At 35.3% G+C, this 16080-nt stretch overlaps 1 protein-coding gene across 2 annotated transcripts in view; it reads right to left on the reverse strand.

The window, feature by feature from the left end:
- Positions 1–16080, reverse strand: part of PTPRM (protein tyrosine phosphatase receptor type M) — an 820882-nt gene that overhangs the window by 403961 nt on the left and 400841 nt on the right. For both annotated transcript variants that reach the window (XM_054587385.1, XM_054587386.1), the window contains exon 7: positions 12333–12626. In XM_054587385.1, coding sequence (XP_054443360.1) covers positions 12333–12626 — 294 coding nt within the window. The remainder of the gene's footprint in view (positions 1–12332; positions 12627–16080) is intronic.

Below are 16080 nucleotides of genomic sequence, written 5' to 3' on the forward strand. Positions count from 1 at the left end.
AGGCCTTTTTAAATGGCTTCCCTGGTCACTTGATGTCTGCTGCATTCCTGGACACCACATCATGTAACACCCCATAACAAAGGTGAGAAAGGGCCATTTTTCCTTGTTCATCATTAAACAATGAACAGAACCTTTCCCAGAGAGCTTCCCAGCACTGTACATTTCTCGATAAGATTTTTGACCAGAATTTCACTGACTAAAGACCTAAGGGGAAAAAATAACTCTTTAAAAATATTCAAAGAAAATGTTGAAAAATACCTTTGAAAACAAGACTGGAAAGTGAGAAACCACAAGGAAGAACAACAGCTTAATTAGGAAATGCTCCAGCATATCTGACTGTCTACCTAGAATAGAATGATTTAAACTCTAACGAAGCTTTTATTTTATATTAATATATATGGGTAGCCCTAAAGGCTATGATTGATAGATTTAACTATATGTATTGTAAACATTTCTTCTTAACAAGATGTACCATAAATAAAATCAAAAGACAAGTGGTAAATTGAGGGAAAATATTTATAAAACATATGATAGACAAATAACCCTACTATTATAAACCACTCCTACAAATTGAAAAGGAAAATAATTAAAAAGGCATCTTAAGGATAAAAACATATAATGTGATGGTGAAAAAATATGAAAAGTCAATAAACACATGAAAAAAGTAAAATGCAAATTAAAATAGTAACATAGCATTTCTAAACCAATAAACTGGCAACAATTTTAAACAAGGGTTAATATTCAACGCTCAAAAACATGTTTGGAAACTAATGTTATCATAACCTTGCTGATGAAATTTAACTTACTAGCCTTCTGGAAAGTAATGTGACATCTACTAAAATCTTAAATGTAGCCCTGGCCAGGTAGCTAAGTTGGTTAGAGTGTAGTCCCAATATGCCAAGGCTGCAGGTTTGATCTCTGGTCAAGGCATATGTAAGAATGAACTTATGTATGTGGAAGTGAAACAACCAAACCATGTTTCTGTTTCTCTCTCTCTCTCTCCCCCTTTCCCTCTTTCCTTCTCTCCCTCCCTTATCTCTCTCTCTAAAATCAATCAATTAAAATTTTTTTAAATTAAAAAAATAACATTAAATGCACTACTTTTTGGCTCACCAATTCTACCTCAAAACTTACTTACAAAAAAAGCTATTTTAATATAAGGAGATATATTTATTGCTACATTACTTTCAATAGAAAATAACAAGAACCTATCCATCAAAAAAAAGTAGGACTGAATAATTAGGGCATAGATACTCCAGAATAATAAATAGTTACTACTAAGAATGAGTTAAATCTGTATATTTTGCACTAGGCTGTAGCTATTAAAGAGATGTTCAGAGAATATCAACAGATGTAAAGTAAATTTGCAGACTAGTATATACAACATGACCTCATTTTGTTATAGGAACAGATCTTGGACATATACTGACAGTTACATGTCTAAATGGGCATAGAGAGAGATGCAGAAGTATAAATGCCTATGTATTATCCCTAGGAAAGAAGCTGAAAGAGAATCTTCTAATAACCACTTCATCATATATTTCTGTATATTTTGCCTCATACAGCATCTATGATTTCAGTGATTAAAATGGATCATTAACAAGATATAAACATTAACAAATCAAATGTTATTTATGATAAATTCATGATTCAAATTAAGAGCAGTAAAGCCTATCTAAAGAATAGTGAAATAACAATATATAATATGCAATGGAAATATATTTTAACATCTGTATCTTCTTTGCTGATTATTCTACTAGAAAGGGTTTTCAATGACCATTACATGTGCTTACTGTCTCTTGTGTAGATCTCTGTGATAGAAATATTGCTATTTGGTCAATAGAAATATTTCCCTGCATATTTATATTATTTATACTACCCATTTTACAAGGGTAATAACATTGATGGAAGGTCAGCAATTTTTATATCAAACAGTGCTATTATCTTTGTTATTTTAATAATAGGTGTAACCATACTTTGAAATAAAATTTCTTGTATTTGTAGTTTTAAGTTCATTCATATGCATGATTTATTTTTAAAGCTTCCTATTCACTTGAAATTTATTCTAATAGATAATATAATTACCAGTTCTTTATATTCTTAAAATTAATTTATAAAATATATTACACAAACAAAGAACATGGTTAACCTTCATAAAGTAAAATTTTGACATAATAAGCTTTTATAATCTGTTGTTACTGTTGTGGATGTTTCAGTTCTCATCTATTTTACTTCTTATAAATTTAGTTTTAAGAACATGAGCAGCAAGTTCTATTTGGAGGCCAGCTGTCACTACATGTGTTCTGATGACTTAACTGTCCACATAATGGGGACAAATAAGCTGAGAGAAGTTTTGATAAGAGAATAAATCTAAGCATGCTTATGGAACAATGGAGAGAAGCATACAGGATGTGTGAGGTCAAAGACAGAAATCCATCTACTTCCCAATTCATAAAATTGTTTTGGACATGCTGCATTTAAGATTCCAGGCACAAACAAAGAGCATACCTGGTTGATTAAGAGTGAGTGAACTTTTCCTAAAATGTTCTGAAGACAAAGGTCATTCAGAAGTTAGTTCTTTTGCTCTTCGGTCAGAGGCACAGAATATAAGCTTGCCTCAGAAGCAGCCCTCATAGTGGAAGATTTTACCTATGTATTTCAGTTCCTTAGGTCTATGGCATCATGACCTCATTACCTACATCATGCAATAAGAGTCCTCCACCTTCTTGAGGTTGTAGATAAATGTGCAAAGGGAAAAATGTGCCCCCAAGACATCCTGGTCTTACCCTTTAGGCTGCCTTGCTGCTCAAATCAAACTATGGTTGTCAAACTTTGTGTGTTCTGGACAGACTTAGAGGCAGTAGGGTCTGAGGCAGTACTCTTCACTCTTCAAAGTGTTAAACTGTCAAATGTATTCCCCAAGTTGCTAATAATTGTTAATATGTCCTCTGCCACAGAATAACAAGGTCTTACAGGTGAATAAAACATCCACATTCTGTTTTTTTTGCCACCTACTCTAGGTCACTATGTTGTTTTCTATCCTGGCAACACTTGAAAGAGTAAAAATGTTCTCCCAGGTTTTAAACTTGCAATCATTTTTTGGACATTAGCTTGAAAAGATACGTATTATTTTTTATTTAATGACTTAGGACAAACTGCAACTTGATGTGTGTGTGTCAAACAAATCCTAATAGTCTTGTTGGGAGATTTTGCCATATTAGCAGGTATTCTCAGTTTTAACAAGTTTATTAATTTTACAAATGAATCAGAATTTGGTAGCAAGCCTATTTAGAACTCAGGGTGCATCAGGTGAACAAAGTAGCCTATTAGCCATTTTTCATGGCTTAGCACATTTAATTTTCCCAGCCGTGCTGTAAAGAAGGTACTAGTATTGGTAGAAAACTGATTAGAATTATTAGAAAACTCAGATTCAGGACATTTAAGTAATTTGTTGGGGTATTTTCTAGATATCAGTGTCAGAGCACTCAACCCAAGAGAATCAGACTTTAAAGCGAAGGAAGTTAACCATCTATCTTTTCTACATATGTCCAGAATATTCACAAAGGCAGCAATAAAATTACAAACCTCTGTAATAATTTAGAATGGTCACTCATACTTCAAGTTTCATCAAAAGACATAAGTATGCAGTACATATTGATTATACAGGGGATCCCAGTGTATGATAAGTGCTTACATAGAGACCATAAAACACAACTCTACATTTGATAAGGAACTAGGGAATTTGATCTAATAAAAATTAATAACTTTATTAACAATACTTTTTTTCACTAAATGGGAAAAATTTAGATGACCCAGGGTCTCTTTAAAAACTGCAAGGAAGATTTAGTATGTGTTGTCCTTTTTTCTAAAAGATGCTGCTTTGGGAGGCAGGGACATCCCTAAGCATTCCAGTGGCCTCAGGACCGTGCTAAACATACTGTAGTTGGTACTCAGTAAGGAACTAATATTGATAAGAGTTAGGTTTCCCTGTGATAGAAAACCCCCCTGTGACAGACAGAATCACAGCACTAAAGCAAGGAATCTGCCCAAGCTCCCAACTGGTAGACATACAAGGTGGGGCAAAAGTAGGTTTACAGTTGTGAGTACATGAAACACGGAGTTTATTCTTGTATTAGTTATTAATTATTGTATTATTTTCCATATGAGCAACTGTGAACCTACTTTTGCCTCATCCTGTATAAAATGTGGTCCACAATAGTTTTGTGATTTTTTTTTTCAGCATTAAATGGCCGATCAGAGGCATAGTTGAGCGAGGCTCCAGATCTTTCTCTTAATTTTCTCAAACTCCTCAGCTTATTCAAAGTTACACAGAAAGCTGCTACAAGGCTTCAAAATCAGGTATTTAAGTACTGTTAGTATGCTTATTCTTCAAAGCCAAGGACTCTGCTTGGCACCTTTGTGAGAACCATCTCGGCACTCTAAGAATCAATGGGTGACTCTAAAAGCAACCATGTCCATTTCTCTGGTCTTTTTAATTTTAGGTTCTTTATGTTTTATTGAATTTATTGGGCTGACACTGGTTCAAGCACTTCTAAGCCTCTCACACAGGATTTCTCTGTGTGACCTACAGGTTCAGACAGCGGAAGGTGCTGACCCAACGTTTAAAGGCAGCTGGATTTGAGGTTCAAGTATTACAAAGCCTCTGCGGCATGAGGAACAGAATATATTATACTGAAAAAGGAGCCACATTGCTACTATGTCCTTGTCCTCTGCCCAAATGCAATGCTACTCAATGGGATGTCTTAACCTCTGCAGCATAATAGGGAAGATATTTTCTATGCCCTTCTAATGTTTATAATTTAAAAAGGTTCTTAATGGTTTAATGTGTTGGAAATGTTTTGAAAACATACTCTCTTTGGCAGTTATTTTAGAATTAGAATGCTTTAATTTTTTTACCTGGTAAATTAACATATTAAATATAAATTACCCCACATTTTGCCATGTATAATGCACACATTTTTGTCCAAATTTTTGAGGGAAAAATAAGCATGCACATTATACACAGGTAGGGGCAAAAATATGTTGTATGGGTTCTTCTGTTTTGTAATTATTTGTTACATAAAATTTCTTGTAACGTAGTATGTTCAAAAACAAATGCTAAAATTCCTTTATAATACAAAAAACAAATATCCAAATATAAGTAAATAAAAAATTGAATTAAAATATTAAAACAAAATATTTTTTCTTGAAAGTTTGGGCCAAAAATGTTGGTATGCATTATACATGGCAAAATACAGTATGTTCCATTCAATGAGATCCTTGGCCTGTATTCATTCTGAATAATAGCCATTGTTAGGTCTTAGACCAGTTCCCAACTACCCAAATGAATATGGGCTGGCCTTGTAAGTCCAAATGCATACTGTATTGCTAGTAGCTGTTTTGTACAGAAAAGATATATCTATCTGATTTAGGAAGAAAACAAATCTGGTTTTGGTATTGATTAATTTCATATCATCCCCATTCCAACCACACTGTTTCTTTTTCTCCCACAAGAGGAACTAAAAATAATAAATAAACACAGGCCGGCCTTCAGTGGAATGCAGGCATCATGCAGTTTGGGCTCTGTGTAAGGCACCCTTGCCAAGAAACCTACTCATTACTCATTTCCCATATGTAACTCACATTCAGGCATATTTAAAACGAGTCACTCCAGTGTTCCCATTTAGCAAACAGGGTGAGTTAAAATTTAAAAGCCAGCGTTGAACTAAATCTATGAGATTTAAACTGGACCTGGTAGGAAAGAGTATGCTACTACATAAACCATACTAAGAGATGTTCTCAGGGCATGTGATAAGACAACACAGACCTTTAACCTTATAGTTAGTAGAAATTTCCCACAGACAAGGATGCTGGGCCTCTGCCCTGAAGGACTGCTGATCCCTTGCTGATGTACATATGTGTTCATCAAAGTGCATGGCAAGGATGTAAGAGGGCTATGCAGATACGTCTGTTCTAGTTCAACAGTACAACTACCATGTTAGGTACAAGAACTGATGATACATGAAAATATACACAATAGTTTGGCACAAACTCAGCCTCTCTCAGACCAAGGAACATTGGAAGGTGGAGTGATTAGAAGTAGATGAAAAATACATCCCACCTCTTTTGTCACTGAAAGTACTACAGATAAAATGTCTATAACTGCATGTTGCCAAAGCAACTGAGAACAAAAATGAACTTTTATGTAACACACATTTGAAGTTTTTATTACACTTATGTAAAAGGTTCTAACTAGGCATATATAAAAGAATACATACCTCTGCAAGTAGGTATTAAATTCACTCATCCTTACTAATTTAAAAGACTGGTGTATTATTTACAAAATCCTCTAATTTCTTATATCGCTCTTTATTTCTGATGACTAGAGGGTGGACTGTTGGTGGAAAGGCTATGCACTCAGACACAGTACTTCTGGGTATGTTCCTGTACTTTGACTCTCTGGCAAAACAGCAGTACTGCCTGCTTTAGAAGGCAAGACTTCCATAAGTCAGAAAGGTAAAGAATTTTTAAACTTTGAGAATTATTAATTTAATTGAAAGCCAAAGTTGGTGCTTAAAACCTCAAAATAGTTTACAAAGAATCTCAAATGCTAAGTATATATAACACGATTTTAAAAGTAATTAAAAAGGTACAATTGCATATGCTATAATACGAATGAACCTTGAGGACGTAATGCTAACTAGAACATGCCTGACACAAAAGGACAACTTCTGTATGATTCCACTTATATATGTACATAGAGCAGTTAAACTTATAGACACAGAAAATAGAGTGGTGGGTAACAGAGCCTGGGGAGGGGATCTGGGGAGTTAATATGAGTACAGAGTTTCAGTTTTGAAAGATAAAAAAAGTTCTAGAGCTCAGTTGAATGTATTTAACATTATTGAACTGCACACTTAGAAATAGTTATGACAGTACATTTTATTGTATTACCATTAAAATGTTTAAAATAATCTTTAAAAAGTCTCCTGCCTGCTCACTCTCTCTCTATTTTTCTTCATAGCATTGGTCATATAATATATCCATGTGTATGTTTTTATTCATTGCCTGTACATTTCCTCCCTCTAATACTCCCAAATTAATCAGTTCTGAATGCAGGATCTTGTCTTCTTGTTGTGCCCTTAGGACCTGGGAAGGTACCTTGCAAATATGGGTGTTTCATAAATATTTTATGAATAAATTTTTAAAAGGTGCAATCATTTTTTTTCAAAGATTTTTAGTTAGAGTAGGTCCAAAGAACACATTTCAGTTTAGCTTTTCTTCACTCTCACCAGTCTTAATCGTTTAGTCATTAGTTTATCATCATCCCTCTTTAACTCCTGGGGCCAATTATTAGCAAGCCACTTAACCACAGTTAAACAATAACTGGGATACATAAAAAGCAATATCCCAAAATAAAACACATAAAAAGTCCACTGTGAAAATTAATCTAACTGCACCTCCCGTTTCTCTTTTTCAAGTAGCTACCACTTAATGGCTTGTGATACACAGGTTGCACATAATTATAAGAATATAAGATATAATAGAAAACACAAACTAAATTGCATTTTGCTTAAGTGAATACTGAGGTAAGTCCAACTCTCTGAGATTACCCAACTATAGCTGAACTGCAAAGTAGGAAAATAACTGGATATGTTTTTAACTCTTGAAACTAGTTCCTGACTATAAATCATTAAAAAAATACCCCATATAGTCAGAGCACTTTTATAATTTGTAAAATACCTTTACAGATAATATCTAACCTGATCTTCAAAAACACTCTGACAGGGCAGTTGTCGCTCTCCTTACTTAAAAATGAGGAGGTAGAACCAGAAAAGTTAAGTGATTTGATCAAGGTCTAATGGGGAGAGCTTGTGCATATATTTGAAAATAATTTTCAGATGCATAAGAAGCAAGAACTGAGATGCTACAATAAAATTCTTGAAAGAAGTTAGAGCAGGTAATGAGACTGCGTCTACTAGTCACACATGAAAATCAATCCCACTGTACAGAGAAGAACAATAAATTGTGATTTTGCCATTTTAATGCAAAAAGTGAAATAAATTTTCATAGGTATCACCAAAAACATGATAGGACAGATCTCATTGGTTCAGCACAGAAATGAAAAGAAAGCTTGTACAAAAGAAACAGATTTAATTAAAAAAAAAACCTCCACAAGAGAATAAAGTCTGTCATGAATGCAATGCTCAGTTGCAGGAAATTCTATGAGCCCATATTGTAAAACAGTGGTCTTCATATTTTCCGACAAGTAATATATTTAAATCATCTAGGGCAATGAAATCAGGTTGACAACATCTAATTCTTTTGATTGAAAATGTTAAAGAATTTTTAAAATTTTTAAATGGATTAACTTTTATTGACCACTTGCTATATGTAAGGTTCTCTTCTACAAACCTTATTTCCATCAACTTATTAAGGTGTTGTGACCACACTCTAAGACACATATTATTATTATCACCCCTGTTTTATAGATAAGGCAACAGAGGTCCAGGAAAGGTATGCAGTTGTCCCAGGTCACATATGCAGCTCCAGCTGGGCCAGAGCTCAGTCCGGAAAGCCTGGTCTCAGAGCCTATGTTCTCACCTGCTGGCTCTGGTTCTAGTACTCTAACATCGTCATTTCATAAAAGGTATATTTTCACACAAATCCCAGGCAGGATATCTCAGGATAAAAGTCACTCCTTAAAATGTAATGTATTTAGCAGTATTAAAAACTTACCACTTTTCCCCATTTGTTCAGATGTTTGTAAATCTCCACTGGCCTGCCAAGCAGGAATTGATAAGCACAATTTTGAAGGACTTGGACAAGGAAAACATAAAGTGAAACTCAGACTATCAGGGTGGAAACATACGATGGATCATCGCATTAGAAAGAGAACAACACATTAATCATAGAATCTTCATGCTGAGATTCTTCAGGTTCAACCAGCTCAATCCTCTTCCGAGTATAGAAATCCCCTTCTACACTGTCAGGCTCTGCTGGAATGAATAAGCCATTGGAAACTCACTATCCATGATTCAGCTCTTGACAAATTTGCACAGACACTGCTCTTCTCCATTACCTTTCTCATTTCTTTCCATCACTGATCACTGGTTGATCAAAGTTCCAGAACCTTTGCTATTCTGGGAGCTATTCCCTTGAGTACAGTCTATTTTGTACTCTCTCTCTTAAAATGCGGGAATAGAAATAAATGCAATAGTTACAGGAAGGCTAAGTAGCACTCATAGAATAAAACTATCACCTTCTTCAACATGGGCATTTTGCTTTTTTAGTGCAACCTAGGGTTATATTACATTGCAGGGGGGTGGATGAGACAATAGCATTACAGAGTAATTAGTACAGTATGAATCATATTATAGATCCATATGCATTTAAGCCAAAGCCTCTATCAGTTTTTTTACGTATGTTGTTGCTAAAATTTATTACTCTAATTCCATACTCGCACTCTTGGCTTTTTAACAATACCAGATGGATGTGGAATTTTTCCTTCTACATATCACCCTAATAGATTCATCCATTAGTTCAAGCCTGGCCAAAGACATTTTCCATCAACTTTGCAAGAATGCTTAGAGTCCCTCCCAGCTTATGAAACCCAGGAGTTGCTCTTTATGAACACTAGGTGCTCACAAATCATCCGAGTAATAATCTGGGATCACTACCCAATTTTTCATTCCATACTTTGCAGAAACTGTCTTCTTCCTTGTAACTAAGTCTGCTCTCCACAGTGTCCCACTGCTCACCAACAGCTGTCACATGTCTTATCTTCAGATTTTCTCAAAAGCCTCAGGTCAAGAGAGGGTGAAACTATATTTCTTCCGACAGTAAAAAGTCTATTTGACTTCACTTTCCTCACCCACGTACTATGCCTCCCCCTCTTATTTCTTGCTTTGATTCTCTTACCTAACATTTCCTAAGACTGACTTGTTCAACTACGGTGATTTCAAACGCATTTAATGCCAGTGCATGGCACACTAGGAATAGTGTCAAAGGCAGGTTGCAAATGGTAAGAGGAAGGGAGTGCTTTTGCTTAAGTGAGGCTTAATACTTTAAGACATAGTGTTGGTGTGCAAATATCAATTCAAAATTAGTTTCAATATTTAAAAAAAAAGGACTATCAATCTATTATAAAGGCTTACTGTCTCTTTGAGATTTATATGTTTACACACAATGCAGCAAAAACAAAGAGGATTCCAGAAAACAAGAAGTACATTCACTGTATCCAGGGGAAATGTATAGAGTAATTGTATCAATAACTGAAATGTACAGGCAACAAAGGGAAAAGAAAAAATATATTAAAAAGAAAACAGAACTAGAAACATAAAGTAGGAGGGGTTGTTAGTGACTAAAATGAAACACTAGCTCTCTCCAGTCTAGAAAATGGAATTCTAACCTTCTTTTGGAGAATGAGAGAGCCTATATATTGGTAGGCCCCAAACAGGATTCCTCCAGATACTACTGAAATAAAATAACACTAAATGTGTTGCTTACAAAGCATGCTCAGAGAAGGACAGAGATCATACAGGTTTCCATCCCACTGTAATAAGGGAGTCTCAATATCTGCCCTGGATACTTCACAAGGCAGTTATAAAATAAATTACAGATTTGAAAGCAATCCCTAGATTGTAAAATGATGTGTGGTATTACTAATACCTATTGTTTGCATTACAACAGATGATAACATAAGAAATTATTGCACCAAAAGGAAGAGAAATTCATTCAACTAAAGAGATTGAGGAAATGACAAGGCTTACAGAAGTGAGGAAGAGAAAGGGTTATCAAACTCCTTCCTCCCTGGAACTGCCAGTCAGGATTATGAGGACCACCAGTCCAAACAGCAGTTAACTACATCTCTGCCCTTTAAATATTACATTCACCTTGGAAATGTGTAAAATTACTCTGATTTGTGTATGTGTTATCTAAAGTAATATATATTTTACTAATAATGTTAATAATGAATAATACATTTGTAACCATACCTCTTTGAGATGAATATATTCTAAAGGTTAAACTAAATTAAAATTTCAAGCTTATAACAGGTGTTTTAAGTCAATCACAGGGATATATGGGAATAAGAGAGGAAAATTATACTTTCCATATTAAAAAGAAATCATGAATAAGTAAAAAAAAAAAAAGAAAGAAAAAGAAAAAACGAACAGCAGTTTTCATCCAGAGACCCTGCACTAGGAGTGATCTGTGCAAGCCGGTGTGGATGTGGGTAACCGATGCAGGGCTAACTGCAACAGGCCCATCGTGCAGCCCCAGGAGAAAAAGCTGCTGTTCCCCTTTCAAACAAAACCTTTAAAAAAACAAACGGAACATATTTTTTCCCCCATGAGTTTTGAACTTGTGCCTCCAAATCATGAAGAAAAAAATGAAACATCTCCAACTATTGCTATTCAATCCTTTCCCTACCTGCCAGGGTCAGGCTGCACTCAGTACTTTAAAAACTTAAGAAATGAAACATATTGATGTCTATCTTATTAAGTAATGCTATCTCAAGAATCAATTAACTCCATACAAATTATGGAATTTCTTCATCTGAACCCATAATTCAATAAAATATTCTTCATTTAAATGATAAAAGAACACTTTAGTATCCCAATATACTATTTCTTTCTACTTTTGGCCATAAAGTAGCCATAGAGAAACAACGCTATACCCTCTAGTGGGAGCTATCTTTAGGTTTTAATTTTTACGAGACTCACCACTTCTCTCCCTCCTTTTATTTGAGCTGCAGAGTGGGTTCAGCACAGTCAATTAGAACTATATAATCTAAACTTAAAGACTGCATGCAGTCTACAAATCACCCTTGCTTATTTTACAAATGGGCTCCATGTCATTGGCAAGCAGCCCTCCATTAAATATCCATCAATAAAAATACAGCTTTAAAGCTATCTCTTAGATGAAATCTATTATTCCAAAGCTCCTCCAGGCTATAAGCACATTGACTGTGAACATAAAACAAAGGGACCAGGATGAAAGGCTCTGACCTATGAACAGACATCATTAAAGCAGATCGTTCTGTCACCTTTCAGGATAATTCCTACTTGAACTCCGTGATACTCGAGGGAAGGTGTAAATAAAAAATAGGGAGAAAAAGGGTGGGTGGGAGCTGCTTGAGAGATTCCAAGCCTTGAGGCCCCAAAGTACACAGGCTGCGGGGCTACTGTTCGCAGGCGAAGGGAATTAATTGCTCCTGTATAGGATGCTGCCAGAGCTGGGGGAGCGTGTCAGCCACCTTATGAACACCAATGCTGCAGGTCAACGCCTAGAAAGACAATGACAACTAGTCCCAAGTTTCCCATACTCACCAGCACACTTTGTTCTTGTTCTGAGTGCTGGCCCAGGAGATCCAGTGCCACCCTCCCCCGGCCTGGTGAGGAGCACACTGATCTCATACTCTGTATCTGGGTCGAGGTGCCCAATCTTATAACTTGTGGAATCCACTGGCTGCCGGTCATTCCAGCTCCCACTTGCTGTGCAGTATTCCACCTCTCGGGCAACAATGGGTCCGTCCCCATTGATGGAGTTGGCATTGAGTTGTATCCACAGATAGGTCGCCCCCACTGAGGCCAGCTGAGGTGGGGCAATTGGTACAGGTGGTTCTGAAAAGCAAACCCAAGAACTATCTTTCAGACACTCTGGTCTCCAGTTTTCAAAGAGCTAAATGCAAATCAATTATTAAAATATTGAAGGCATTAACATTTCTGGAATAAATTGATGAGAATGGTTTTGTTTAGGTTAATAAAAACATACTGATATAGGTGTTCACAATGTTCAAATGTGTGAAATAAACCATTTTAAAAACCTAAGCTTACTCAAATAGGTATACATCCAATTTGTTTTAGAGTACCACTCATTTTTCTCAGACAGCTACACAGACTTCAAGGGACTTTTTTTCACTAAAAGTAACTTTTTAAAACTCCCTGAAGTGGTAGTATTTAAGCTCTAGGACGCATTCTATCATCAACCTACTTATTGAAAATGTCTGAAATCATCAAAGGTGCTAGATATCTATATCATTAAATTCAGTTTCCTTATATTTATATTCCAAAGGTATCATCACTTTAAAGACATGGCCAAAATTATAGTTTATCTTATTACAAATGCATACCCAGGAAGATTTGTTTCCCCCAAAATTGTCACAATGGACTCATTTAGCTTCAGGAAAAGCAAAGTCTGGATAATCAAGTCCACCATCACTGCTGTTCAGGAAACTTCCATTAACAAGTCTTATTAAATCAGTGAATAGAAAGAAAGGCTCTGAAGCAAAGCACAGGCTATGCCCAGCTTAATAAAACTCTAAATAATCAATAGCAAACACTCATTACAACCCAAGAAAGTCTCTCATTGTTTAAAACCTGAGACCAACTCTTTTTCCAGATCATTGTCTGAGAAGAAAAGAGAAAGATAATCTTGTTTTAAATAGTATTCCTAATATACTTTTGAGGAGGTAGTTGAATGGCCTTCAACACCAAAGAAGGTATTTCATATGCCAACGTCACTGTGAGTGGTACAATACATGATATTAGGAAAGGAGATAAGTGTATAAAATAGCATGTGTCTATTTTAATGAATCGCCATCTGAAGAAAAAAAAGTAAGATCCCATGTTTTGTTTTGTTTTTTTTCCCCCAAGAATATTTCTGCAGGTGGTTTGTGCCTATTTGTTGTTTATTTTTTTTAAGCTCCTCATTTGGCTCATAAGAATGCATGGAAAAGAGAGCCTGCTACGTTCTATCATGCTTACACTGGCTTACATGATACAATTTCTCTCTGTTCAGGGGCACATACAGCTAATTGGCAATGGTCACGTTTCCTGCTGAACAGGACCCTCAGGGCAGCTAGTACCATCTGACGCCGGCCCCTGTGATGATACCAAGTAATCCCCAGGCTGGCTAAAATGCCAGCAACATCAGTTCCCTTTGGTGGGATGGTGTGTCTTTGTTCTTGTTTCTATTCAAGGTAAGATAAGTCGTACTGACTTTCTAAAACAGCTGGGGAATCAAAATAAGACACTAAAGGATTAATTTTATTTTGGGGAATATAAATTTAGTGTAATTTACTCAAATACTGTTCCTATTGTCTACAAACTACAACTTTGTGCCGACTGTTCATTTTTAAAATAGTTCTGACTCAACTCAATAATGATTCAACATCAGTTTATTTAATTAGGGTGATCCCTTGAACCAGGACATGAAATGGGCCTTTTATGGTACATCCTAAGGCATTCATGCAGCTAGACTGAAAGAACAATTAATTACACAGAAGCTGCAAAATGCTAGCAAGGATTGCTGAACTGCCATTCAAAATACAAGTCAGAGGGAAGGGCACAAAGGTTAGTAAGGACACCAGTTCATTTAGGATATTATTATCCATATCCTAAAATAGACATATCTTTAGTGCTTGTTTGTCCTGAGAATTAATTCCCTAATAAGAAAAGTATCATATATGTTAAATTAAGTGAGAGGTTCAACTAGAACCTGGAAATAATTGAGACAGATATTCAAAAGGAACTGTGGGATGCTGGAAGCCATCAGTACAAAAATAAGTCAATATTTAAATTTTGAATACATTTCCCCAAAGGGGAAGAAGGAAGGAAGAGAGAAAAATCTCTACTAAGTGATAAAAGGCAATTTAAAATATTTAATTCAAGTGAAAATAAAAGCACATGATAAAAGTAATTCTAAATCAAACCAACAAGAATTTGTATGCATACAGATACATACACATATTTCAAATTGATATTCATATGTGAACTCCTAATATGTATCTCAGTTAATTAAATATGATATTGATACACATGCATATATACCTGCAGTTTGGAAATTATATAGAATATTTTTGTTGTTGATTACCAAGAGGGAAAGGGGGTAGGGGGAGGTTAAAAAGGGTATCGGGGGATAAATGGCGATGGAAGGAGACTTGACTTGGGGTGGTGAACACACAATACAGTGTATAGATGATGTATTATAGAATTATACACCTGAAACCTATATAATTTTATTAACCAATGTCACCTCAATAAATTCAATAAAAAAAGAAGGAAAAAAAGTAATAGTAGACATCAATATGATAAAAGTAATAGTAAAAAAAATTACTTGGGTTTCATTTGGAAAGTTGGCACCAAATCAGTGTGTGGCTATAAGAAAATTATAAGCTTTATGGACTTTAGTTTTTCCCACTGAAAAATTAGAACTCTAAATAATATATGCATGTAACAAACTGTAAAAATATATATAGGTGGCCTAAAAATGCCATTGTACATTTTAAAGTAATCGTCTCAAGGTAGTTCTTAATTGAACTAATAGAATCCAACATGTTATCTCATTTTAAAAGTAAAACATATGCAAGATATGGCTATAAAATTGTAAATGGAGAAAGTCAAGTTTCATATTTGAGCTGTGACTTCAAGCCAGTTTCACTGGCTTTGGCAGTGTGCAGGGAAGGAAAGAAGAGCCTAGATATTTTTATCACAATGAGCCAAGGTACCTCTACGTTGTCATAAGAAAGTAAAACATGTTGCATGAAGGTTAATAAGAACTCACTCATTCTTGTGTTTATGTTTGTTCTGTCACACAAGACATTTCTAATTCACTTATAACTCTCCCAAAATTAACTTTTCCACAGAGGCAATTTTTAGAGAAGTGACTTGATTTACATCATATTGATCATGAAGCACAATGCCTCAAGAACACAGGCACTGGCTGGTTACGGCGAAGCTAATGTAGCAGATATAAATCAGGAAAATCGCAAAGAACTAAACCGAGATGAAGATTATATAATAACAATGATAATAAAGAACTCAGCCATGGGAACACTGAGGCTGCTGTACTGCATTCAATTGTAAATGATGTCCATTTTCTACAGGGACATTTCTTTCTTTCCAGAGAGCTTCAGCAGCTTCGGCTGAGCAAACCTATGAAGAATTTCAGGTTCTTTATAGACATCAAACCTAAACTCAAACACTAGCTAGACAAGCTAAAGATTCACTAGAAAAATTCATATGGATCGATATGGCAAATAGATTTTCTAGCAGATAGTTCAACGTGCACTTTCTG

The sequence above is a fragment of the Pteronotus mesoamericanus genome, unplaced genomic scaffold (assembly GCF_021234165.1).
Source record: "Pteronotus mesoamericanus isolate MK-2021 breed Mesoamerican mustached bat unplaced genomic scaffold, CSHL_Meso_final scaffold_118, whole genome shotgun sequence".
Classification (NCBI taxonomy): domain Eukaryota; kingdom Metazoa; phylum Chordata; class Mammalia; order Chiroptera; family Mormoopidae; genus Pteronotus; species Pteronotus mesoamericanus.